This window comes from Vipera berus (assembly GCF_964194415.1).
Source record: "Vipera berus genome assembly, contig: HAP1_SCAFFOLD_135, whole genome shotgun sequence".
Classification (NCBI taxonomy): Eukaryota; Metazoa; Chordata; class Lepidosauria; order Squamata; family Viperidae; genus Vipera; species Vipera berus.
Genome location: NW_027673577.1, coordinates 53225 through 79476, shown reverse-complemented (window position 1 = coordinate 79476; position 26252 = coordinate 53225). Strand labels below are relative to the sequence as shown.

At 41.8% G+C, this 26252-nt stretch overlaps 1 protein-coding gene across 1 annotated transcript; it reads left to right on the top strand.

Annotated features, from left to right (window-relative positions):
• Positions 1-19: 19 nt before the first annotated feature.
• On the top strand, positions 20-26252 carry LOC308679303 (uncharacterized protein). The gene is made up of 3 exons (XM_081346910.1): positions 20-422; positions 9574-9768; positions 25700-26252. Exons 1-3 carry the CDS (start codon positions 38-40, stop codon positions 25774-25776), a joined length of 657 nt encoding a protein of 218 aa, XP_081203036.1. The 5' UTR covers positions 20-37; the 3' UTR covers positions 25777-26252.

Here is a 26252-nt window from a genome sequence, read left to right as displayed (position 1 = left end):
AATTGCTTCATATCCCCTATTATATTTACAGTCCATTATGTTTTTCTTTCAATGTGCAGAGGAGAATGATAAAAAGCAACTTCCAAGAAAGCGGCGGAAGAAAAAACGGAAGAATGTTTTTCAAACTCACGCTGTTGGACCTGGAAGTCCAGCAAAATGTGGAGAGCCTGAAAACCTGATGGGAGATAACTTGCAGCTGCAATCCAGGGAGGGTCCAAACTTGACTCAAAACCAAAAGAGGAAAATGAAAAAGAAGCGGCGAAAAGAAAAAATGAGAGCAGCTGGCTTGCTAAGAAAACCAGTGGCTACTGATTTCACATATATGCCTGAAGAAAAGAGAGAAAGAGAGTTTGAAGTTGCAGATAAAGCAGATGACATTCTGGATTTTTTGCAAAGCACACAGGAAATCTATTTTTCTGACAGTAGGTATATTTCATCATGTATGACAGTGACTTGAAGAAAGAAAAACAAATTATCTTTCACTGTCAAATATAGGGAGGGAGAAAGACTGATTGCTTTGTGCTCTCAATTTGAGAAAGAAAGGATAAAGGTAAAGGTGCTAGTCGTTTCCAACTCTAGGGGCCGGTGCTCATCTCCGTTTCAAAGCCAAAGAGCCAGCACTTGTCTGAGGATGTCTCCATGGTCATGTGGCCGGCATGATTAGACGCCAAAGGCGCACGGAACGCTGTTACCTTCCCACCGGAGTGGTCCCTATTTTTCTACTTGCATTTTTACATGCTTTCGAACTGCTAGGTTGGCAGAAGCTGGGATGAGTAACAGGCGCTCACTCTGTTACGCGGCACTCGGGATTTGACCCGCCAAACTGCCGACCATCTGATCGACAAGCTTAGCGTCCTAACCCACTGAGCCACCGCGTCCCTTATAAAGAAAGGATATACATCCATAAATCCTATTGAGCCTGTGCAAACTGTTTTAGATTCACCTTGCAGATTAATGCGACATGATACAAGTAGTCCTTGACTTATGACCACAACTGAGTCCAGAATTTCTGTCACTAAGTGAGACTTTTGTTAAGGGAGTTTTGCCCCAATTACTTTCTTGCCACAGTTAAGTGAATCACTGCAGTTATTAAGTTAGTAACACGGTTGTTAAGTCAATCTGGCTTCCCCACCGACTGCTTATCAGAAGGTCACAAAAGGTGATCGCATGACCCTGGGACAATGCAACCATCATAAATATGAACCAGTTGCCAAACATCTGGATTTTGGTCACATGGGCCATGCTGCAACGGTCATAAGTATGAAAAGTGGTCATAAGTCACTTTTGGTTTTAGTGCTGCTGTAACTTTGAAACGCCCCTAAACAAATTGTTGTAAGTCAAGGACTACCTGTACTCTTCTCTGAAGAGAAGACCTTAACAAAACAAGCCCTAAAAATGTCACCTTGAACTTATTGGGCCCAGAGCTGTTGGAGGCAAGTCCTGTCAGCCTTTTTCTCAAGTGTCAATTGAAGATTTTCAGATGCACCATACCAGTCTGTAGTGTGGGAATTTCTGCCCTGTTTGGCAAAACCATCCAACCTGGAACTATGTCAGCCAGGACTGCTGGAGAAGACTTCTCCTTCAGCCTCCTTCCATGGTGCTTCCCTCTTTAAAAAAAAAGGACTGTATTGCTTCAGCTTGGAGAGGATGCTCAATGGGATAGGATGCTGAGCTTGTCGATCAAATGGTCGGCAGTTTGGCGGGTCGAATCCCGAGTGCCGCATAACAGAGTGAGCGCCTGTTACTCGTCCCAGCTTCTGCCAACCTAGCAGTTCGAAAGCACGTAAAAAATGCAAGTAGAAAAATAGGGACCACTACGGTGGGAAGGTAACAGTGTTCAGTGCGCCTTTGGCGTCTAGTCATGCCAGCCACATGACCACAGAGATGTCCTCGGACAAGCGCTGGCTCTTCGGCTTTGAAACGGAGATGAGCACTGGCCCCTAGAGTCAGAAATGACTAGCACGCATGTGTGTGGGAACCTTTACCTTTATTTTGAAGCTAAATCCTCCTCCCTTCTGAAGATATTCTTCTATTGCCCTCAATCTTTCCCAGCATTAGGCTCTTCTCCAGTGAGTCCTTCCTTCTCATTAGGTGGCCAAACTATTTGAGTTTCAGCTTCAGGATCTGGCCTTCTAAAGAGCAGTCAGGGTTGATCTGCTCTAGGACTGACCGGTTTGATCGCCTTGCAGTCCAAGGGACTCACAGGAGTCTTCTCCAGCACCATAGTTCAAAGGCCTCAATTCTTTGGCGCTCAGCCTTTCTTATGGTCCAACTTTCACTGCCATACATTGCAACTGGGAAGACCATAGCCTTGACTATATGCACTTTTGTTGACAGGGTGATGTCTCTGCTTTTTAGTGTGCTGTCAGACAGCCATTTTGCTTTCTTGCATTTCTTTTTCTTTGGGATGGTTTTATTTGCTACCTCTTGTACAATGTTGCGAACCTCTGTCCATAGTTCTTCAGGCACTCTGTCTAATTCCTTAAACCTATTTGTCACCTCTACTGTATATTCAACAGGGATATGATTTAATTCATACCTGAGTGGCCTAGTGCTTTTCCCTACTTTCTTCAATTTAAGCCTAAACTTTGCAACGAGAAGCTCATGGTCTGAGCCACAGTCAGCTCCTGGTCTTGTTTTTACTGACTGTATAGAGCTTTGCCATCTTTGGCTGCAGAGCATATAGTCAATCTGATTTCTGTGTTGACCATCTGGTGATGTCCATGTGTAGAGCTGTCTCTTGGGTTGTTGGAAAAGAGTGTTCGCTATGACCATCGTATTGTCTTGACAAAATTCTATCAGCCTGTGCCTTGCTTCATTTTGTACTCCAAGGCCAAACTTTCCTGTTATTCCGGTTATCTTTTGGCTTCCTACTTTAGCATTCCAATCCCCCATGATAATAAGGACATCATTTTTGGTGTTAGTTCTATAAGGTGCTGTAGGACTTCATAGAACCGGTCAGTTTCATCCTCTTCAGCACCGGTGGTTGGAGCATAGACTTGGACTACTGTGATATTGAATGGTTGCCTTGGATTCGAACTGAGATCATTCTGTCATTTTGGGGATTGTATCCCAGTATTGCTTTTCCTACTTTTTTATTGACTATGAAGGCTACTCCATTTCTTCTGAGGGATTCTTGCCCGCAATAGTATACCTGATGGTTATCTGAATTAAATTCACCCATTCCTGTCCATTTTAGTTCGCTGATTCCTAAGATGTCGATGTTCAGTCTTGTCATCTCTTGTTTGACCACGTCCAGCTTTCCTTGATTCATGGATCTTACATTCCAGGTTCCTAATGAGAAAAAATGTTTAAGCATTGGACTTTCCTTTCATCACCAGATACATCCACAGCTGAGCGTCCTTTCGGCTTTGGCCCAGTCGCTTCATTCTTTCTGGCGCTACTAGTACTAGCCTTCTGCTCTTCCCCAGTAGCATATTGGAAGCCTTCTGACCTGAGGGGCTCATCTTCCAGTGTCATATCATTTTGCCTTTTGGTACTATCCATAGGGTTTCCATGGCAAAGATACTGGAGTGGATTGCCATTTCCTTCTCCAGTGGATACTTGGATAGCCAGGCCTTATGCCATGAAGGACTTCATACTGCCACTCATGCATAAGTAGCCACTCAACCTGTGCCACCCAACCTGTCCCACTCATGCAGCAGAAGAAGAATACAGATGGAATCTGGAAGTGGACAATTCATGGGAAAGCATCAATTCTTAAAATCACTTCCACTTTTCAGCTCCAGTGCCAAGTCTCTGTATCTTCAGAAGCTTTGACCTCTGGCCATTGCTTCTGAATATCACGACTTGTCTGTAATAGATCATCTATGGAGGAATGGGCAACCTTGCATGCATTACCAAGGCCCAGTGGAGGCATTTCTTTTTTAATCCCATTTATATCCTGCCCTTCTCCGAAGACTCAGGGCGGCTTACAATCTAAGCACAATCAATGTGCTTAGCAATAGCCTTCATTCTATGTATATGCCTGCTTATTAGAGCTTTCGGGCCCCCCCAAGCGGCATTATTACAAAGTCAGCTTATTGCCCCCAACAATCTGGGTCCTCATTTTACCTACCTCGGAAGGATGGAAGGCTGAGTCGACCTTGAGCCTGGTGGGATGCGAACCTGCACTAATTGCAGGCAGCTGGTGTTACTTAAGGAGGCATTAGCCCACTGCTCCCCCAAGGCTCTGTGGTGTTTTTTTTTAAAAAAAAACAAACCAACAACACAGTTTTTATTAAAGTTTGCAATGGCAAAGATAAAAAAGAACCTAATACAGTCTAAAAATTAGAAAAGAATGAAAAGAGAAGATGGAAAGTGGAGAAAATAAAATCGCTCAACCCTCAGTCACCTCATATGTGGACTATTGCAGTGTCTTCTACATTGGAAGCTGCAGCTGATTCAGAAGGTGGTGATATGGATAGTTAGAAGTGTGTCTGGCTGTGGACCAGTACAGGTAGTCCTCAACTTACAGCCATTCATTTAGTAATCATTCAAAGTTACAACAGCACTTGAAAAAGAGATTATGCCCGTTTTCACACTTACCACTGTTGCAGCATCTTCACAGTCAGATGTTCAAAATGTTGACTTGGCAACTGGTTCGTAGTGATAATGGCTGCAGTGTCCCAGGGTCATGTGATCCACCTTTTGTGATCTTCTGACAAGCAAAATTAATGGGGAAGCCAGATTCACATAATATACAGATCACTGTATTGATTCAAACTTCCTGCCTGCTCTTGTTTTCTGTTTGATGCCTACTTCCAGGATAGCTCCGATACAACAGCAGATGTCAGGAACTATGCTATTAAATGTACTTGGATGTATGAACAATCATATTTTAATGAAATGCATTTCTAAGTGCATATGCGCTGAAACTGCCCCTTTTCACATAAGCTACAGAATCTGTTTTCTCTGTTTCCGTTTAATTCCTGAAGTACAGGGACGGGTGTATACTATGATTTCATGCTATACTTTCCAGAAGATGCAGTGGCACAAAGGTCCAGTAAATTATTTATGAGCAGGCATCCTACACCCACAGGCAGAGATTTCAAAGAAAATAATCCTGCATTTTTCAGATGTGGAAGTAGTTGTACTGAATACTGATTCCTTTATTTTGTTCAAATTGAATTTCAAACACATCTGCAAACCCTTGTTGGAATGTAAATTTAAAGCTTTACCACCAGAGAGGATAACTGGGCAGAAAAAAAGGGGTGGAATGTGAAAGGATGTACGGTGAAGAAAGTTTATTTTCATATTTGAAAAAAAAATATGTGAAAAAAATTCCTATCTCTCTTTCTGTCTATGATAATTAGCTATAGCTGTGAAAGAAAGCTTTTCTTCTGTTTTGATTTACATTGTCACTGGGAATAGTCAATTTGCACTACTACAAATATTAGCATAGCTAGCATCTTAATGCTTTTTATTCACTTTCCTTCCATAGTTTCTCATAAACAGGTGGATGGCTTCTCCCCCTTTCAGACTCTTTTTATGTATGCTTAATGTTATTTTAGTAATGATTTTACTTTAAATCACAGATTAGAGAATGGTAGTACTGTACTATATTTTACAAATATAGGTTCCTCTTTTGAGGCTGTAGCACCAAGAGATTGTTAACATATACTGTACAGTTGCAAGAAAAAGTATGTGAACCCTTTGGGATTACGTGGAGTTTTGCATGAATTGGTCATAAAATGCGCTCTAAACGTCATGTAAGTCACAACAATAGAAAAACACAGTCTGCTTAAAATAATACTACACAAACATTAGCTGTTGTCATGTTTTAATTGAACATAAGATGGAAACATTCACAGTGCAGGGTGGAAAAAGTATGTGAACCTTTGGACTTAATAACTGGTTGACCCTCCTTTGGCAGCAATAACCTCAACCAAACGTTTCCTGTAGTTGCAGATCAGACCTGCACAACGATCTGGAGTAATTTTGGACCACTCCTCTGCACAAAACTGTTTCAGTGTAGCAATATTCTTGGGATGTCTGGTGTGAATTAATTTAATTTAATTTAATAATTTGATTTCTATACCGCCCTTCTCCCGAAGGACTCAGGGCGGTGAACAGGGCAATACACAATAAAAATCAGATACAAAAATTAAAAAACCATTAAAAACCAATTAAACATCATGCCCATAAAATCAATACATATTAAGTTAAAAACTAATTTTAAAAAACCCAACCCCACCCCGTCAGACCAGGCCAGCTTGTTCGAAAAAGAATGTTTTAAGATCGCGCCGGAAGGAGCGAAGGTCGGGGGCCGTCCGGAGCTCAACCGGTAAGCTGTTCCAAAGGTCTGGCGCGCCCACAGAGAACGCTCTCCCCCTGGGGGTCGCCAATCGGCATTCTTTGATCGGCGGCACCCTGAGGAGGCCCTCTCTGTGGGAGCGCACTGGACGGAGGGACGTTGACGCCGGTCGCAGGTGTTGCCGTAGGTAATCCGGACCCATGCCATGAAGGGCTTTGTACGTCATAACTAACACCTTGAACCTCACCCGGAGAGCAACCGGTAGTCAATGCAGCTCGCGGAGCAGAGGTGTAACATGGGAGTATCGGGAAACTCCCAAGACAACTCGCGCGGCTGCATTCTGCACCAGCTGGAGTCTCCGGGTGGACCTCAAGGGCAGCCCCATGTAGAGAGCATTACAGTAGTCTAAACGAGAGGTCACGAGCGCATGAGTGTGCGCAAGGCATCCCGGTCTAGATAGGGCCGCAACTGGCGCACCAGGCGAACCTGGGCAAAGGCCCCCCTAGTCACAGCTCCAATATGCTCTTCCAAAGAGAGCTGTGAATCTAGAAGGACCCCCAAGTTGCGAGCCCTATCTACGGGGGGTAATAGCTCACCCCCCATGGCCAATGATGGAATAATCGGAATTTCCCGGGATGCCGGCACGAACAGCCACTCAGTCTTGTCAGGGTTGAGTCGAAGCCTGTTCCTCCCCATCCAGACCCGGACCACCTCCAGGCAACGGGACATCACGTCGAGGGCATCGCTGGGGTGGTTTGGGGTGGAAATAAAAAGTTGGGTATCATCAGCATATTGGTGATACCCAACTCCAAAACCACGAATGATCTCACCCAGCGGCTTCATATAGATGTTGAACAGGAGAGGCGAGAGAACCGATCCCTGAGGAACTCCACAAATGAGAGGTCTCAGGGTCGATCTCTGCCCCCCTGCCAACACCGACTGCGAACGTCCCAGGAGGTAAGAGGAGAACCACTGGAGAACCGTGCCTCCCACTCCCAACCCCCTGAGACGTCGCAGCAGGATACCATGGTCGATGGTATCAAAAGCCGCTGAGAGGTCTAAAAGGACTAGGACAGAGGAACAACCCCTGTCCCGAGCCCGCCAGAGATCATTCACCAGCGCGACCAATGCCGTCTCCGTGCTGTACCCGGGCCTGAAACCCGATTGGTACGGGTCTAGGTAGGTAGAATTGCTCTCTTAAGGTCATGCCACAGCATTAAGGTCATGCCACAGCATTTCAATCGGGTTGAGGTCAGGATAACTGGGCCACTCCAGAAGACGTATTATGTTCTGTTGAAGCCATTGTTTTGTTGAATTACTTGTATGCTTTGGGTCATTGTCCTGTTGCATCGCCCATCCTCTGCGGAGCTTCAGTTGGCGGACAGATGGTCGTACGTTTTCCTGCAAAATGTCCTGATAAACTCTGGAATTCATTTTCCCATCAATGACAACAATCCGTCCAGGCCCTGAGGCAGCAAAGCAGCCCCAAACCATGATGCTCCCTCCGCCATGTTTTACAGTGGGGATGAGGTTTTGATGTTGGTGTGCTGTGCCTTTTTTTCTCCACAAACAACTCAATTTTTTCCCAAACAACTCAATTTTGGTTTCATCTGTCCACAGTATATTTTGCCAGTAGTGCTGTGGAACATCCAGGTGCTCTTTTGCAAACTTCAAACGTGTTACAATATTTTTTTTGGACAGCAGTGGCTTCCTCCGTGGTGTCCTCCCATGTACTCCATTCTTGTTAAATGTTTTCCTTATTGTAGATGTGTCAACAAAAATGTTAGCATGTACCAGAGATTTCTGTAGGTCTTTAGCTGACACTCTAGGATTCTTCTTTACCTCCTTAAGCATTATGCGCTGTGCTCTTGCAGTCATTTTTACAGGACGACCACGCCTAGGGAGAGTAGCAACAGTGCTAAACTTTCTCCATTTGCAGACAGTCTGTCTTACCGTGGACACATGAACATCGAGGCTTTTGGAGATACTTTTGTAACCCTTTCCAGCTTCATACAAGTCAACAACTCTTGATCATAGGTCTTCTGAGAGCTCTTTTCTGCGAGGCATGGTTCACATCAGACAGTGCTTCTTGAAACCAGTAAACCCAAAACAGGTGTGTGTTTTTAAAGGGCAGGACAGCTGTCAGCAACACATCCAATATCATCACACTGATTGGAGTCAAGATTGGCTCACTCCAAGCTCCAATTAGCTCTTGGAGAAGTCATTAGGCTAGGGGTTCACATACTTTTTCCACCCTGCACTGTGAATGTTTACATGTTATGTTCAATTAAAACATGACAACAGCTAAAGTTTGTGTAGTATTATTTTAAGCAGACTGTGTTTTTCTATTGTTGTGACTTACATGACGTTTAGAGCGCATTTTATGACCAATTCATACAAAACTCCACGTAAACCCAAAGCTTTCACATACTTTTTCTTGCAACTGTATATGGAAGATCCATAAGACACAATTGCCATCTCATCCCATAATCCTTTTAAATGGAGGGAGTTTATAATTTTGCATCCAGTCATTGATTATGCATGTAAAGGTGGACCTTAGCCTTTAAACATTGATATTTATATAAAGCTCTTTTCGTATAAATATCAGGTCGAAGTCACACACTGTGTAATTCCTGTATTTTCTCAGCCTTGATGTTCATCCAGACTGGACCTCATGGTTTTATCTAGTTCCAGCAGAGCAGAATGGACCTGGCAAATTTAAGAGGCCCAGATTTAGAAACCCAGTGCTATGAATCTCTCAGTCTTTTTTCCTTTCCAATTTGGTAAATGTTTCTCTATATCATTTTTAAAAATTAAGTCTGACAAAAGTAAAACAATGGAGTGAAAAGGCAAATACGAACCTTTACATACAGGTAGTCCTCAACTTACCACCACAATTGAGCCCAAAATTTCTGTCGCTAAGAGGGATAGTTAAGTGAGTCTTGTCCCCTTTTTCTACCTTTCTTGCCACAGTTGGTAAATGAATCACTGCAGATGTTAATTTAGTAACATGGTTGTTAAGTGAATCTGGCTTTCCCATGAACTTTGCTTGTCAGAAGGTTACAAAAGGTGGTCAGGTGAACCCAGGATACTGCAATCGTCATAAATCCATACCAGTTGCCAAGTGTCCAAATTTTGATCACATGACCATGGGGATTCTACAACGGTCATTAAGTGTGAAAAACTATCATAAGTCACTTTTTCAGTGCCTTTGTAATTTTGGATGGTTGTTAAATGAATTGTTGTAAGTCGAAGACTATCTGTACACTGTAAACAAGAGAAACCTTGCTGACTGCTACTTTTTTCTTTCCCTTAAGAGCTATCAAAATGTGCAGAGTCAGCTGAGAGCTCCAGAAGCATCCATGGGGTTTTGAAGAGTCTTGAATCTGGCAAGCTGTCATCATCGGATATCACACGTCTACGTCAAATTAAATCATTTGTTCTCCTGCAGAATGTGGAGGAACTAAATGTTGCCTTGAAAGACCTCAGCACTCATTCAGAGATGCCTCATGGTAGGTTGAAGGCACCCAAGCTGGTGACGCGATTCCCTCTCAGATGCAGATTTCCTATAAAATTATTCCTCTCAAGCATTTCCATTTCTTCTTTTTTAATAATTAATGTTCGTGTAACTACAAAGGGTTTTGTTCAGAGTGTCTTTGCAGGACACAGTGTAGATTCTTTTTTTCTAACTTCAAATAAGTTCCTTCTACGGGAAAAGAGAATTTAAATCTTGAAATAGATTTTTGGTCAGTCGTGGCTTTCCATGATCTTTTGCAGTTTCTGTGCAGCTGCCAGATAGCTCTGAAAATGGTTCTCAAATGTAATCTGTGTTCCGACAGACGGGAGATATTTATTAAATATATGACAGGAGAATAATCATCTTAAGTATATTTAATTTAGTTTAATGAAATGAAATCAAATTTAATCCTAGCCCTGCCCCTTATTTTATGGAAAGACTCCTAGCCCAGAAAGAAAACGTACAGATCTGTCTATCAAGGTTTTGCTTATTACTATATAATGTATCCCCTATAAATGGAACAGCATCTTTGCCAGAATATCTTTGGCTGGCATATATCAAGTTCCAGTTCATGGAATGCTTGATTCTTAGCAGTGGGGGGGGGGGAACTCCAGCAGGTATGAAAAAGCTTTGTTTTATACAATGACAATAAGAGATTAAAGTTTAAGGTGAATAAAAGGAAGCTATTGTAGTTAATTTCTTAGTACACTTTCCTTAGAAGTGTAGAACATGTAGAGCAAATGGGTACTACATTCCCTAGCAGAGAGAAAGGAAATAATTTGCTATAGGGTCACAAAGAATCCTAACGGTCACCATTATACAGTACATTAGCGGTATGTCTGCCCCTTGATTCTAGTTAATATATTCATACTTTCATTTTGTGGGAAATTCACTCATTGCATCCAGTAAGCAACTACACGTCAAAATGAAGAGAGTATCAGATCCTTCTTTCAGTAAATTCATGTACGTTAATTTCTACGCTAAATCAAGAATAAAAATATCCTACCCGCTACAAACGATCAATAGAATTATGAGAGCCCGTTTGTTGTTTAAGGCATTTAGAAACTAGGAGATGATGAGTTCTACTTCCCCTTTAGGCCTGTCGGCTGGTCCCCTTCTCTCAGCCCTAGGAAGAAGGCATGGACAAACCAAAATGTTGCTAAGAAGAACTGCCTGGATTTCTCACCAGGAGTCTAGAATTGACTTGAAGGCAGAAAAATAAAGTAAAAAAATTGCACTGTTAAATTGAAATAAAAATATCCTAGCTTCTATAATTGAAAAATTGATCAAAAGATAACATAGACTGTTATTTGAACTATTCCAGTTAGCTTCATTAGAACATATCATTCCATAATTTGGATATCTAATATAATATATTATTGTGTATTAGCTGTTTATTACTCATTTATCTAGAATGAAGGTCTTTGAAATGTTAATTGTTTTGATTTTTGATCTGATAGTTACAAATTTATTTCCTTTGTTTGCTACAATTTCCATTTCCTTAAGGGAGTACTATTTAACAGGAATCAGTGTGGTATAGTGGTTAAGACACCAGGCTAGAAAGTGGGAAGCAGTGAGTTCAAATCCCGGCTTAGCCATGAAAGCTGGCTAGGTGATCTTGGGCCAGTTATTCTCTCTCAGCCCAACCCACCTCACAGAGTTGTTGTTCTAGGGAAAATAGGAGGAGGAAAGTGTGTTGGTTATGTTTAATGCCCTCAGTTATTTGTAAAAATAATAAAGGTGGGATACAAATAAATAATATATTTCTTATTATTAATGTTTGTATACAGTATGATATACATATTGTTTTTATCTAACCTGTTGAAGGTTAAGAGCACAGTTATTTTAGGTACACGTGTGTGAGTTGTTTTTTTTATTTCAAGCTTATCCAGGTTTAATAATAAAGTGTAAAAAGTTGGAACTCTTTTGTTGGCAATATATTTCTAGTTATTTCAGTTAAATCTTCAATTTCACAAGTTTATGCTTGGGAATACACATGACTAAAGATACAGTATAGGCCAGTTACTACTTAGAATTATAATGCAATGATTAAGATAGCTAAAAAAGACATTACAAAAATCACAATAATTGCTTTTTTTGCTTTGTTATGAAAATGAGTTTTGCAAACAGGATGTATTGCTAAACTCTTTTTTATGTTCATATCCACTAAATTTTAAAAAATGCAGAATATGTTTCTATGTTGAGGGAAGAATCTACGATTTTTCACTCAGCTGTTCTACTTGAAGTAAGTGGATCATTTTTCAATATATAGTTACAGGTAGTTTTCAAGTTACAACAGTTCACTTAGTGACAGTTCAAAGTTACGACCCCCCCCCTCCCAAAAGTACTTGCAACACAGTCCCAAAATTACAAATGCTGCTACCTCATGGCAGTCGTTCACTCTTACGACCGACCACAGAGACAATACATCATTCCCTCTGCCTATTTCCCACCTCCCACAGGGACCTAACAGGCACTGGCCCTGCTATTCTAGTCCACCGGCTCCTCCTCAACCCGTTACCAATTGCTCACTTATCTTTCGAACATCCAGAGTTCCAGAAAAAGCTGACCACTCCTTCTCTCTCTTCAAGCAAGCTGTCTCTTCTCCAGCCTTTCTGCTGTGGGGTTTGCGTAGCGGCTCGGTTTCTTTGCTTGCTCCGGGCGCTCCGAAGCAGAGCGGTGAGAAGAAAGGCAGAGCGGGACGTGCATGCCCTGCTCAGCTTGGCTGGCTCACCAAGGCTGCCTGCACAGGATACCTGATCCGCCTTTTGGAGTGCCCAGATAGCCTCAGTGAGTGCTTTTGGCGTAGAGGACAGAAGCCTGAAGGAGTGCGAGATCGCATCCCCAAAGACTTCCGATCTCTGCGCCAAAAGCTTTTGAAAAGGGACGGAAGGTTTCTGGAGAGCGATCTTGCACTGCTTCAGGCCTCTGTCCCTTTGCAAAAACTTTTGGTGTGGAAAACAGAGGCCTCAAGGAGTGTGAGATTGGAGTCCTCAGAAGCTTCTGTTCTCTACACCAAAAGCTTTTGCCCCAGAGAACAGAAGTCTTCAGGGATGCGATCTCGTACTCCTTCAGAACTCACCAAGGTTGCCCGGTGCTCCAAGAGCAGATGGGGTGTCCTGTGCAGGCAGCCTTGGTGAGCCAGCCAAGCTGAGCAGGATGGGTTCCTCCCGCTCTGCCTCTGCTCTTACCGCTCTGCTTTTGTAGTGCCAGGAGCAGGCAAAGAAACCTGAGGCAGAGAGGCTGGAGAAGAGACAGATTGCTTGATCATAGAGATCTTCGAAAGGTAAGTGAATCTCCACAGGCCCAGTGGGCCAGGACGGGGGGAGGGGGGGAGAAGCATGAGATATCTCAGTGGGTCGGGGGAAGCCTTGGGCAGTCGGAAACACTAAGCCTCCCATGGTCTTCCCCACCCTGAGATACGTCATGTGCACTCAGTGACCTGCTTATTTGATTAGCGAATGCATTGGGTAAAGCAGAGAGGGAGCACATTCATTGAACGTGATCCAATTAACGAATCCTCAGATAATGAATATAATTGGCAGGCTCTATTACATCCGTAACCCGAGAATTACCTTTATACTTAAAGCTTTTTCTAAGATGGCTGTGGTCGGCAACAATTGAAATTGGTGTTGTTTCTTTTCTTTTTTTTTCTTTTTTGGAGGAGCATTATCCTTTCAGTCTGTTGCCAAGGAAAGTTACCGAATCCATTTTGAATCAATTTTAGAGAATAATTTGCTTGCTTAGGAAAAATGGGGACAATTTCTGGCACTGAGTTATTCACTAGTTGTCCTCTTTTATGCCAGCTTTTACAGTACCACTGAGATAAATTCATGCAATTAATAGCAGCAGAAAGGCATTAAATTCAGAGATTTATTTCTTGATAGAATTCCCCTTGATGATAATAAATTAAAAGCCATTTTAGATACAGTGAAGCTCTCATGGGTTCAATTCAGCAAAAAACAAAAATTTGTTCTAAGATTAATGTGTAAGAAAGAACGATCTAGATCCATTGTTTTTCTGAGCTAGCTATTTCTAGCCAGCTAGAAATATATTGCCCCAATGTATCCAGTGATGTTAGCAATAAAATTTGGAGAAGGGGTTACCTGTGGATCAGTCCCACAGTTTAATTTGCACACCGATTTCAATTCTGTTTATTTAACATTTATTGCCATCTGAATACACTGGATACTGAAAGAGATCTGGTGCACAAGGGACTTTGTTCCATATTTGGCTATGTATTCCTGTGAGCAAAGATTTGTGATCAATAGTTTTACAGTTTACTTAAGAGATTATAGGAAGTATATTACCTTCTGTAAATACAGCTTTGTCTTTTTATCTTTGATGGTGAGAGCTGTTGCCAGTGGATTAGGAATTCATAACATTCTATTGTGCTTAGTATGGCAATTTTGGAAATGTAAAAGACAAACATGGCCTTCACCTCAAAATAGCTAGAGTATGGATTATTGCATCCACTAGAGAAAAAAATAAAAAATAATTCTATGGAGTCATTGCCATCCATGGGAGTAAGATTGAAGCAAGTGACAATATGAACATTACAGTGTAAGCTCCACACTTTTGTATGTTAAGAGTGATATCCCGTGTACATAAAGACATGACATTGCCATGTTTGTTTCATCATTCTGGCAAAGCAGATTCTGTAGATCAGGCATGTCAAACTGCCGGCCGGATGAGTCATGCCGAAACCGCGCCCACTCTATTGCCGGCAATGGGGGAAAAGTCCCAATATGTTGCGCGACATCATGTGACGTTGCGAGTTTGACATGCCTGCTGTAGATCCTTGTGTTTGGATATGAACAGGGATGATACATGCCTTCCTTTTATTTCTTCTGCATGTAACGATTTTGTACTTTAAACCATTAGTCTTGCAAAAATATATTTTCTAATTCAAACTTTTTATAAGCTTTTTTAAATCTTTCTTGTGATGCCTGTGTGAAAGTCGTGCTTATGTTTTAAGACAACATATGTACCAGTGTAACCTGACAAAATTTGATGGAGAAGTACATTCGGTTGCTTGTGTGATCCATGTGAGGTCCAGAAGCATTCTGGGAAACAAAGGTCATGCTGAATGTTTTGTCTTCCATTGTGGCAGGTTCCTATTGAATTGGTTTTTTAATTGAAAGCATTTAAAACATGTATGCTCAGGTACCCATAACATCTCAAGCAAAAATTATATAATATTACTCATCCAGAGCATTCTGATGAGTCATGTGTTATATTGCAAAATATTTTGAAACTCAGATTCCTTTGTACTTTCCAACCAATAAGATTGTAAGAATCCTTCTGACACAGATTTCCAAAAAAGACCAAAATAATTGGAAAGTCTTTTGGAATGTTGTAGATATTTCATAATTAAACAATTCTTTCAAAGGTTCTGTCATCCAAAAACATGGCCAGATACAAGCTTTCTTTATCACCATGCATATCAGAGAAAATATGCAAAGTAGATCATATGGATAGACTTAACAGCCTGCAAAAAAATGTATCATTCCTGCATTTTAAAGCATTTAATCACTGCCTTTGAGCTAATCAATGACATAGTTATTTTAAATCTCACATACCAGATAAAGAGCTAGATAAAAGGCAGTTTTTCAATGGTGAAAGGAATGATTTCCCAAAAATAGTTATTTAATGTAAAAGTTAATTTTGTGGCTTTTATTTTATACTTTTCATGCATCAAAATATGTCATACTTTGGTTCAGAAAGTTGCAATTAAAGGAAGCTGTGGTGAAACAAAACGCTGAACTAACTAAGATTAACTGAAGCCAAATCCAGCAGGGCTATTCTTATGCAGTTAAGGAATTAAAATATATATTTAGAAACAAAATCCTGCCATAAGACAATTGGCCCATCTGTCCCAGTAACTATATTGGTTGTGGTACAATCATACTAGCTTTAATTCAGACAGATCTGCTCCAAGAGGCCAAGGATGAAGGCAAGTGTTTGGAAGTGCAGAGTAAACAAGTAGTCCTTGACTTAAAACCATCCATTTAGTGACCATTTGAAATTACAATGGCCCTGAAAAAAGTGGCTTATGACCATCTTTCAACCTTAACAACCATTGCAGTATCCCCTCGGTCACATGATCAAAATTCAAGTGCTTGACAACTGGCATGCATTTAGGACAATTGCACTGTCCCAGGGTCATGTGATCACTGTTTGTAACCTTCTCAGCCAGCTTCTGGCAAGCAAAGACAATGGGGGAATCCGGATTTGCTTAACCACTGCATGATTCACTTAACAACTGCAGTAGTTTGTTTAACAACTGTGGCAAAAAGGTCAAAAAAAGGGGGCGAAACCCACTTGACATTGCTAAGCTACCTTGCTTAGCAATGGAAATTTGGGGCTGAATTGTTGTTGTAGGTCAAGGACCACATGTATGTAATAAGCCAAAGGATTAACATTGAGAACAGGAAGGCGTTACCATGAGCCAGTCACATAAAAGAAATCTGGGTCTGGAGAAGAAATAGAATTAGGGAAAGCATTTCAGACTTGATCCTCCGTAGTTCTTAGGATGATAAAAGGATTCAGACTTGCTAGATTCTCTTACCATAATCTGATAATAAAAGTAGCATTAGCTTTCACGTCTTTGGTTTCCAAGTTTGGGTTATCTCGCAGGGCTGATCGTATATGCTCTGCCTAAGTCTATTAGCTTAATCACTGGTAGGATTTCATTGAAATATATAGCACTGAGCTCATTGGGGAAAGGCCGAAATACAATAAAATAAATAAATAAACTCACCTATAAGCTTGTGATTGAAGTTGGGTGTGCTTTTTTTAAAAAAAAATTAAAAAGTTGTGTGCCTATGTTTTACTTGGTGAAGCTATACATATTTGTGTCACCGATATTCTACAGTATTTATTTTCCCTTCATATTCGAGTTTTCTCCTTGTAAATCACATGAATGGACATGACCATATAAAGCGGTCCTATTTACTGCAGTAGAATAGAAACACAGGTATGGTGAGAGAGAAAATACCAAGATACAAATGTCAATATGCATGCACACTGCAGCCTTGGGACTTGTACTGGAGCAAAATCAGAGGGCAGCTTACACATTAATTACCACTACTGTGTTTCTCCAAAAGTAAGACCTACCCTGAAAATAAGCCCTAGCTTAATTTTGGGGGTGGGCCTGATATAAGCCCTACCCCAAAAATAAGCCCTAGTTTTGGGGCAAGGCACACACCTACAAATCAAGCTGGGGTGGGGGTGTAGAGCTGCCCCACGCGCCCCTCTCCTCACCGGCCCACTTCTTCTATAGCCAGGCCAGCATTTCTCAGTCAGAGGCCTTTCTGGAAGGCCAGTGCAGCTGAGAACCAAGCTCTGGATTCAATCCATAGCTTGGTTCTGCAAGACCTCTGCAGCTGAGAACCGAGAAACCAAGCTCGGTACTCGGCTGCATAGGCCTTCCGGAATGGCCTGACTGCAAAATGCAGACCGGAATGCAGCTGCTTCTTCAGCCACAGAAAAAGTGGACCGGCTGGGCGGAGCTGTCAGTGCTGGAGGTGAGTATAAAAGACATCCGCTGAAAATAAGGCTTGGTACCTCTTTTGGAGGCAAAAAAGAAAAGAAAAAAGGACCTGGTCTTATTTTCGGGAAAACATGGTACATGTAGGCTGCAGAAATCTAGATAACCAGAAGATGGCAACAGAGGGAGTTTTCTACAATATTTGCTGGCATCTAGTGTACAGTAAGGGACGCGGTGGCTCAGTGGGTTAGGACGCTGAGCTTGTCGATCAGAAGGTCGGCGGTTTGGCGGGTTGAATCCCGAGTGCCGCGTAACAGTGAGCGCCTGTTACTCGTCCCAGCTTCTGCCAACCTAGAAGTTTGAAAGCACGTAAAAATGCAAGTAGAAAAATAGGGACCACTACGGTGGGAAGGTAACAGCGTTCTGTGCGCCTTTGGCGTCTAGTCATGCCGGCCACATGACCACGGAGACATCCTCGGACAAGCGCTGGCTCTTCGGCTTTGAAACGGAGATGAGCACCGGCCCCTAGAGTCGGAAACGACTAGCACACATGTGCGGGGGAACCTTTACTTTTAGTGTACAGTAGCCTTACCAAAAAAATAAGTATAGAAGTGCAGCCTAAGAAATTGCTTGTGATATGAGCTTGTAATTCCCTTTTTAATGTATAGAAATTTTGGATGTGAGGGCGATCTGGCTGCGACATCTGTCACCCCATTGATCGCCAGGGTTGATTCGGCTGATCTGGCTGGCTAGGCGGGTGTCCCCTTCCTCCCTCACCGCTCCATGTGCGTCCCTCCCGAAGCTGCGCGCTCGGTGGAAGAGGACGACCATCCCAGATAGAAGGAGTGTACCGATCTTCGGTCAAGGGTATAGAAATTTTATTTTTAGTCCTTCTAAGGAAGGGGTGTCAAACTGCCAGCCCGTGGGCCGGACGTGTCACAAGGAAACTGCGCCCACCCCATTGCCGGCAATGGGGGGAAAGTTCCAATATGTTGCGTGACGTCACGTGACGTCGCGAGCTTGACATGTCTGTTCTAAGGAGCCCTAATCATATCTGACAACAAAGAGTTGCCAAAGTTGCAGCCTTTTGTACAACATAACAGTTCTCCAAGTTTACTGCTCCTGAATCTCCAGCTGTTCTATATGGAATGACTCCTTGGAATGTATTTTCTACCGTGATCTTAACCACATGTCCTATTTGAATGATGAATGTAATTGTCCTGCTTTTATTTTGTGTCTTTGTTTCATCGAACATAAAGCCACAGGAACACCATTCCTTTTTTAACATTGTGAAACAAGCTGTTAAAAAAAATACATCATACTGTCTTTAAGGCTGTAAAACAAACCCAGGCGTAAGTCCACATTCATCAAATGGTATGATATAAATTAGATTAGGGAAGCATGGGTGCAGTTTTCCCTGTAAAACAAGTGTACATCCATGCATCATGCATCTTTTCCTGCTTCTTCATTACTTTTGGTCTCCTGAGACAAAGACAGCAGCTTGACACATCTAAAACTGCAGGCATGGTCCTGAGTCACAGCTTCATTTTCTCTTGCCTAGACAGTCAACAAACTTTAATTCCCTCTGCTGTATGTGGCACCCACGTTCATGACTGACGACCTACACCTTATGGACTAAGAGGTTCCTTGGAGATTAAAAATAAAGGCATTGAGTATAATGGTTGATTGTTTTCTAGACAAAGTTTCTGTTGGGGCTCTGCTTGCTCACATAATTTGGATCTATTCAGAGGATTTTGTCAACCTCCGTGCTACTAATCCAATAGCAGTCAACGTATGTCCAATGGTAGTAGGTTATTCCTCATGAAATTTTCAGCATGTTGGCCTTGGAAGTTGTTGGTACAATTGGAATAAGTATACTGCTCAAAAAAATAAAGGGAACACAAGATAAGACATCCTACTATTAAATACGGTACATTGTGTTGTTTAAGTGTTCCCTTTATTTTTTTGAGCAGTATATTTGCTTCTAGCTTTCAGCAACTTCAAAAGAGTGAATGAGTGAGTGAGAGAGAGAGTGAGTGAGATCCTTAAATGTTGGCTTATTGTTTGTTTATTAAATTTATTTTAGTAGCACAAAGTAGTTGACAGCCCAGCAACATTTGGAAAGCCAGATGTCATGTTGTGCACCCCAAGAGATGTAATATTTCCTACTGCTGAAATCACAGAAAATTGATGTCACTTTTTGAGCCATCAAAATGGAAAGAGTCATGACCATCACTTAATCTGAATCCATCTGAAGATCTTGGGTGCTGTGTGAGTAGGAAGCACCCACCCTCTGGTTATTAAGGCAAGCACTGAACCAATCGGACCCTTTTGTAATAAATAAACGTATGGAAAATATATTGCTTCCCAGGTATAAATGTGAGTTTCTTTCCTCACAGTGATAAAAGGTGTTGTTGTTGTTGTATAAATTCATTGTCAAGCCAGCTGCTTCCAATCCTACTCTTGACCAAATAAAGCAGATTGCTTGGAATATGAGCGTAATGAGCTAGATCACGGGTAGGCAACCTCGGCTCTTTTATGACTCATGGACTTCAACTCCCAGAATTCTGGGAGTTGAAGTCCATGAGTCATAAAAGAGCCGAGGTTGCCTACCCCTGAGCTAGATGAAAGGGGCACCTTCTGGTGGGCCCTTCATGGACTTTAGCACAACTGGAAACCAGGAAATATGAGGCTGCTAGCAAGACCAGCATTTCACATGTAAATTTGAGATAGGCTTAGCCAAATCATGGAAGAGGCATAGCCAGAAGTCTTTTAAGTTTGGAATGCCATCATCTCAAAGAGGTTCTCCTTCACTCAGATAACCAAACCATTTCTTTGGCTTTAAAATCCTCTCTTCTTTTAAGCCAGACTTAACACTTTCTTTCTTTCTTGTCAGCAAGCATCAAGTCAAAAATAGTCCTCTTTTGTGTTGCCTTGGAAATTATCACCCACTAGAGAGCTAAAAATGTCTTCTAAGCACTTAACAAAAAGGAACTCTGGAATTGTCCTCTAACAATTCTGTGAATTCTCTAGACTAGTAATAAAAATTGAATCGTGCAGAAGACGTTTAGCATTTAGCAAGTATTGCACAAGATAGATGGCTGCAATTATACTCTTATTTTCCGTGGGCATACCAGTCCAGCCTAAAACTATAGGTCGGGGGTCCCCAACCCCTGGGCTACAGCCCACTACTGTGTTTGAAACAGGCGGTGGGAGAGATGGGCAAGCGCATGCGCATGACGTTCTACTCTCATGAGTGATGGGCAAGCGTGCACTTGTGCAGAGCTCCACTTGCACGAGGGAGGGCACTTGTGCTCGTGCACAAAGTTCCATTTGTGCAAATGGAGCTTCACGCGCAAGCAGCCTCCGCTCAAATGAGTGGAGCTTCACCTGCAAGTGCCTGCCGCTCATGCGAGTGGAACTTCTTGCACAAGCACCCTTCACTTGTGCATGAAGCTCCATTCGCACAAGTGGAAAGCACGCGAGCACCACTCGCACAAATGGAGCTCTGCACACACGCACGCCTGCAACAAATTCGTCCTCTCACTCCCCACGCCAGGCCAGGCTACCAAGCCAGAAAGGCTGGGGACCACTGCTACAGATGACAAAACTTGACTTACCACAGTTCATTTAGTGACCATTCAGCAGAACTGGAAAAAAAATGACTAAGGGTCATTTTTCACATTTGTGACCATTGCAGCATCTCCATGGTCACATGATCCAAATTCAGATGCTTGGCAGCTGACTCATATTTATGATGGTTGCAGTGTCCCAGGGTCATGTGATCACTTTTTGCGATCTTCTGACAAGCAAAATCATTGGGAAGACCAGATTCATTTAAAAGCCACGTTATTGTTAACTCAACAGCTGCAATGATTCACTTCACAACTGTGGCAAGAAAAATTGTAAGATGGGGCAAAACTCACTTAGCAACTGTCTCGCTTAGCCACAGAAATTTTGGGTTCAATTGTAGTCATAAGTCAAGGACTACCTGTAATTGTAGCTTTGCTAAGTTGAGGACTGCCTGTAATGAGATTTTGTGTCTTTTGGAATTAGGAGTTTAGGTCTTCCTGTAGCTGTTGTCTGCAAGATATCATCTCCTTTATGCTCACAATGGATCTCATTGGGTGAGGCTCTACATGACTTTGTTGTAGCTGCTGGCCTTCTTCATCTTAATTGGCTCATATGGCTTCTCTGCTCCTTCTCTTGAAGGAGACTCTTGATCACTCTGTGGGTTGCTTGTGCTGCCCACAGACTGCTTAGCTCATAACTAGGCTAGCATAAGCTATCATGACCAAAAGAGAAAGAAATACAGCTATAAGTAACCCAGCCTTAATCCTTAAGAATAAATAAATACATTTGCATATAAAATTTGGGACAAAGAATAACCAAAAAAAACCCCAAACACCACACCCCAAACTATGGATAAACAAAATGTTTACGCATGTACAAACTCTGGATATGCAAAATGAGGTATCACGAGACTACAGATGACAAAGGCTGCCTTTATTAAAGTTAGATTCTATTCTTCAAAAGTAAAGATGCCCTCAGATCAAATTTGATTTCTGGTGACTTCATAGGGATGTCCGAATCATTTTTCTTTATACCCTTATGTAAGAGATGACCAGGCTGAATTTGAGGGCAGGGTAAAGTGCCTCATCAGTTTGGAGTCTCTATGCCCCATAAGAGACATACAGTCATGGCCGAAATTGTTGGCACCCCAGAAATTTTTCCAGAAAATCAAGTATTTCTCACAGAAAAGTATTGCAGGAACACATGTTTTGCTATACACAGGTTTATTCCCTTTGTGTGTATTGGAACACAACAAAAAAGGGAGGAAAAAAAGCAAATTGGACATAATGTCAAACAAAACTCCAAAAATGGGCCGGACAAAATTATTGGCACCCTTAACCTAATATTTGGTTGCACACCCTTTGGAAAAAATAACTGAAATCAGTCGCTTCCTATAACCATCAATAAGCTTCTTACACCTCTCACCCGGAATTTTGGACCACTCTTCCTTTGCAAACTGCTCCAGGTCTCTCTTATTGGAAGGGCACCTTTTCCCAACAGCAATTTTAAGATCTCTCCACAGGTGTTCAATGGGATTCAGATCTGGACTCATTGCTGGCCACTTCAGAACTCTCCAGCACTTTCTTGCCATCTATTTCTGGGTGCTTTTTGACATATGTTTGGGGTCATTGTCCTGCTGGAAGACCCAAGATCTCGGACGCAAACCCAGCTTTCTGACACTGGGCTCTACAGTGCGACCCAAAATCCTTTGGTAATCCTCAGATTTCATGATGCCTTGCACACATTCAAGGCACCCAGTGCCAGAGGCAGCAAAACAACTCCAAAACATCATTGAACCTCCACCATATTTCACTGTAGGTACTGTGTTCTTTTCTTTGTAGGCCTCATTTCATTTTCGATAAACAGTAGAATGATGTGCTTTACCAAAAAGCTCTAGCTTGGTCTCATCTGTCCACAAGACGTTTTCCCAGAAGGATTTTGGCTTACTCAAGTACATTTTGGCAAACTGTAATCTTGCTTTTTTATGTCTCTGTGTCAGCAGTGGGGTCCTCCTGGGTCTCCTGCCATAGCGTTTCATTTCATTTAAATGTCGACGGATAGTTTGCGCTGACACTGATGCTCCCTGAGCCTGCAGGACAGCTTGCATTTCTTTGGAACTTGTTTGGGGCTGCTTATCCACCATCCGGACTATCCTGCGTTGCAACCTTTCATCAATTTTTCTCTTCTGTCCACGACCAGGGAGATTCGCTATAGTGCCATGGGTTGCAAACTTCTTGATAATGTTGCGCAGTGTGGACAAAGGCAAATCTAGATCTCTGGAGATGGACTTGTAACCTTGAGATTGTTGATATTTGTCCACAGTTTTGGTTCTCAAGTCCTCAGACAGTTCTCTTCTCCTCTTTCTGTTGTCCATGCTTAGCGTGGCACACACAGACACACAATGCAAAGACTAAGTGAACTTCTCTCCTTTTTATCTGCTTTCAGGTGTGATTTTTATATTGCCCACACCTTTTACTTGCCCCAGGTGAGTTTAAAGGAGCATCACGTGCTTGAAACAATCTTGTTTACCCACAATTTTGAAAGGGTGCCAATAATTTTGTCCAGCCCATTTTTGGAGTTTTGTTTGACATTATGTCCAATTTGCTTTTTTTCCTCCCTTTTTTTGTTGTGTTCCAATACACACAAAGGGAATAAACCTGTGTATAGCAAAACATGTGTTCCTGCAATACTTTTCTGTGAGAAATACTTGATTTTCTGGAAAAATTTCTGGGGTGCCAACAATTTCGGCCATGACTGTAAGTCCACCTCGCCCCACCCCCACCCCTTGAAGTCTGTTGACTCTTCTCTGGTACCAAGTTGCCTTGACCATTAATAGTTCAGATTCGTGTAAATAGGTAGTATGAAATAAACTTGTAGTCCTGTATTTTTGAACATCCTGGTCCCTGACTTCTTACACCTGATACATATGGAAGTAGTTTGATTTTATCCTCTTCTAGGATATTGTGATAGTGCACATTTTTTCTCACTTTTGTCCTACTGTTCTGATGTTCTCCTTTGATCCCTCAAACAGGTACTAACTGGTCTGAACAAACACAAGTTTTGCCAGCTACAGCCACTTATCTTAAGAATTTAAATTACACCAATTGCATGTGTGCCAGAGATGGATGTTAGCTATCATTAGTATATTTTCCTCTGTGTCTGCAGTGGTAATATTCCAATTAATTTCCATGTGAATATGTGTGGTATCGGATGGGTCACAAACACTGTAGATTTGGCATATGACATCAGTGTATTTAAAGAAACAATTGGGTTAGGCTACTAAAAATTGCTAGGAACATTTACGGGTGAAAAGTTATATGAAGAGCCTTTGAGACAGATATTGTGTTTTTGCTTTGAAAATATTAATGGTCTTAATTTATGGCTATGCTGTATAGCTTCTTTAATATGCATAGCCTCCAAGCTTATGCATACTTACCAGGATGAAAAGCAAATTTTTCATGCCTGTAGCCTTCCATCAGATATTCAAGGAATTTCCCTGCAAGCAACATTTCTGGGTTATTCTCAGTTACAACACTTATATAATATGTAGAGGTATTCTTTTTTTCCTTCTGCCCTATTAGCAAAAATTAAAAAGTTAAGCTTTGCATGCATCTGCATACCTGGAAACAACATGATTTTAAGTAAACAAACTTGGGGCAGATCACAGTTGCGTCTAATCATACCTCATTGATAAAATGTGTAAATTACTAGCCACTCTAAAGTTTTAAACCAAACAAGACTTTGCCTATGTACTGATTCCTATTTTTTAAAAATAAAGTAACAGAGGGGAAAGGCAGGAATGGGAGTGGGGAAATAATGAATTGCAAAGAGAGACAGGATTTTGCGTTAAAGAGAAGTAGCAAAAGAGGGAGAACAGGGAAAACAGATATTAAGAGAGATTTTTGAGTAAGAAACCCAAATCAACGAACTGAACTGGATAAGTGTTAAGGAACTAGGAGTCCTAACCAGAAGATCAGTTTAAGCAGAGGTTAAAGGAGGGATGGAATTGTTACTGGTGGTGTCTTTTCAAAGACCTCAGTCCCTCCGGAATAATGTTTTAAGACACTTACTGCTAGCAACGGCACCACAGCTGAAACTGGAAAGAGTCAGGTCTTCCAGAAATCAGAGCCAGTGCTGCCTCCCAGGTGTAAAGAACGAGAAGGCATTCAGAGAGAAACGAAAAAGCAGAGGCAGAGACAGGGAGAAAAGAGAATTAAAAAAACCAACGTGTATACTGGCAGTCAAAGGTGGGGGAAATGTACAGAGGAAATGTTTAGCCCCCAAAAAGGAGAAGGAGGCAAGTCTGGCAGTAAAACTGAGGACTGAAAGGAAACCAGTACAATTAGTGGCATAGGGGAATGGCAAGTATATTGAAAATGGAAAGCAATGCGTTGGAGAGAATGGCGTGGGGTTTTTATTTGTTTTTAGTCTTCCACTCAGCCTTGACTTCTGGTAATTACACCGACAAATCCATCTGGGCAACATTTTTTGAGGAGGTTTGTTAATGCCTTTTCCCCAGGACTGAAAGAGAGTGAGTGGCCACAGACCATCCAGTTGCTTTCTGTACTTAAGACAGGATCAGAATCCAGGTTCCCCGCTCAGATTCCAGGACCTTAACTACTAGATCAAAGTGGTAATATGGAAAAGTCCAGTACTTCATGGTATAAGTCTGGAAAGCTCTTTGCCGGAAGCAATTTTTGTATTGGAGATCAACCGGTTGGAGATTTTTGTAAAACGATTACCAAGGTTCTTGAAATGCTTCATTAAAGGAATTGCAAAGACTTTTTAGTTCTATCGTAAGATAACAGGCTTGCAAAAAATGTTGTCAGGTTTTGTGAAGAATTTGTTTTCTCTTTCGTAGATCAAGTCACGGCAGTCTCTTCTTTGTTTCGCTACTGGATTACAGATATCCTTTCTGGAAAGAAGGACAGGAAATGAGCCGAATGAGAATGTCCATCAGTACAGAATTAAGATCTAAAACTCTGATTTGAATCTGAGAAAAAATTTTTTGGGGGTGGGGGAAGTCCTTGAATAAAATGAACTCCACCCCACTTTGTTTTTCTTCCAAGAGATTTAGAGTGGCAGCATTACAAGCCAGCAAGTTCCAGCATTGATTTAAGATGTTGGCTACAACGTGGTGGATCGCAAGAGCTGTGACTTGAACTAGAGAAGTCTGTTGTTCTTTTTTTCCACTTAATTCACTTTGAACAAAGCTCAGAAACTCTTTTGATTGATCGCTCCATGGGCAAGCTGAGAAACTTCGTAGGCCAATTTACAGGCAGCAGAGAGAAACACGCTGTCTGGTATGCAAAGACAGGAAAACTTGAGAAGATTGGCCTTCCTTATCATATATATCTCTGTTGTTGTTTTATTTAAAATACTCACTGTAGGAGCAGAATAAAAGGTGAATCTTT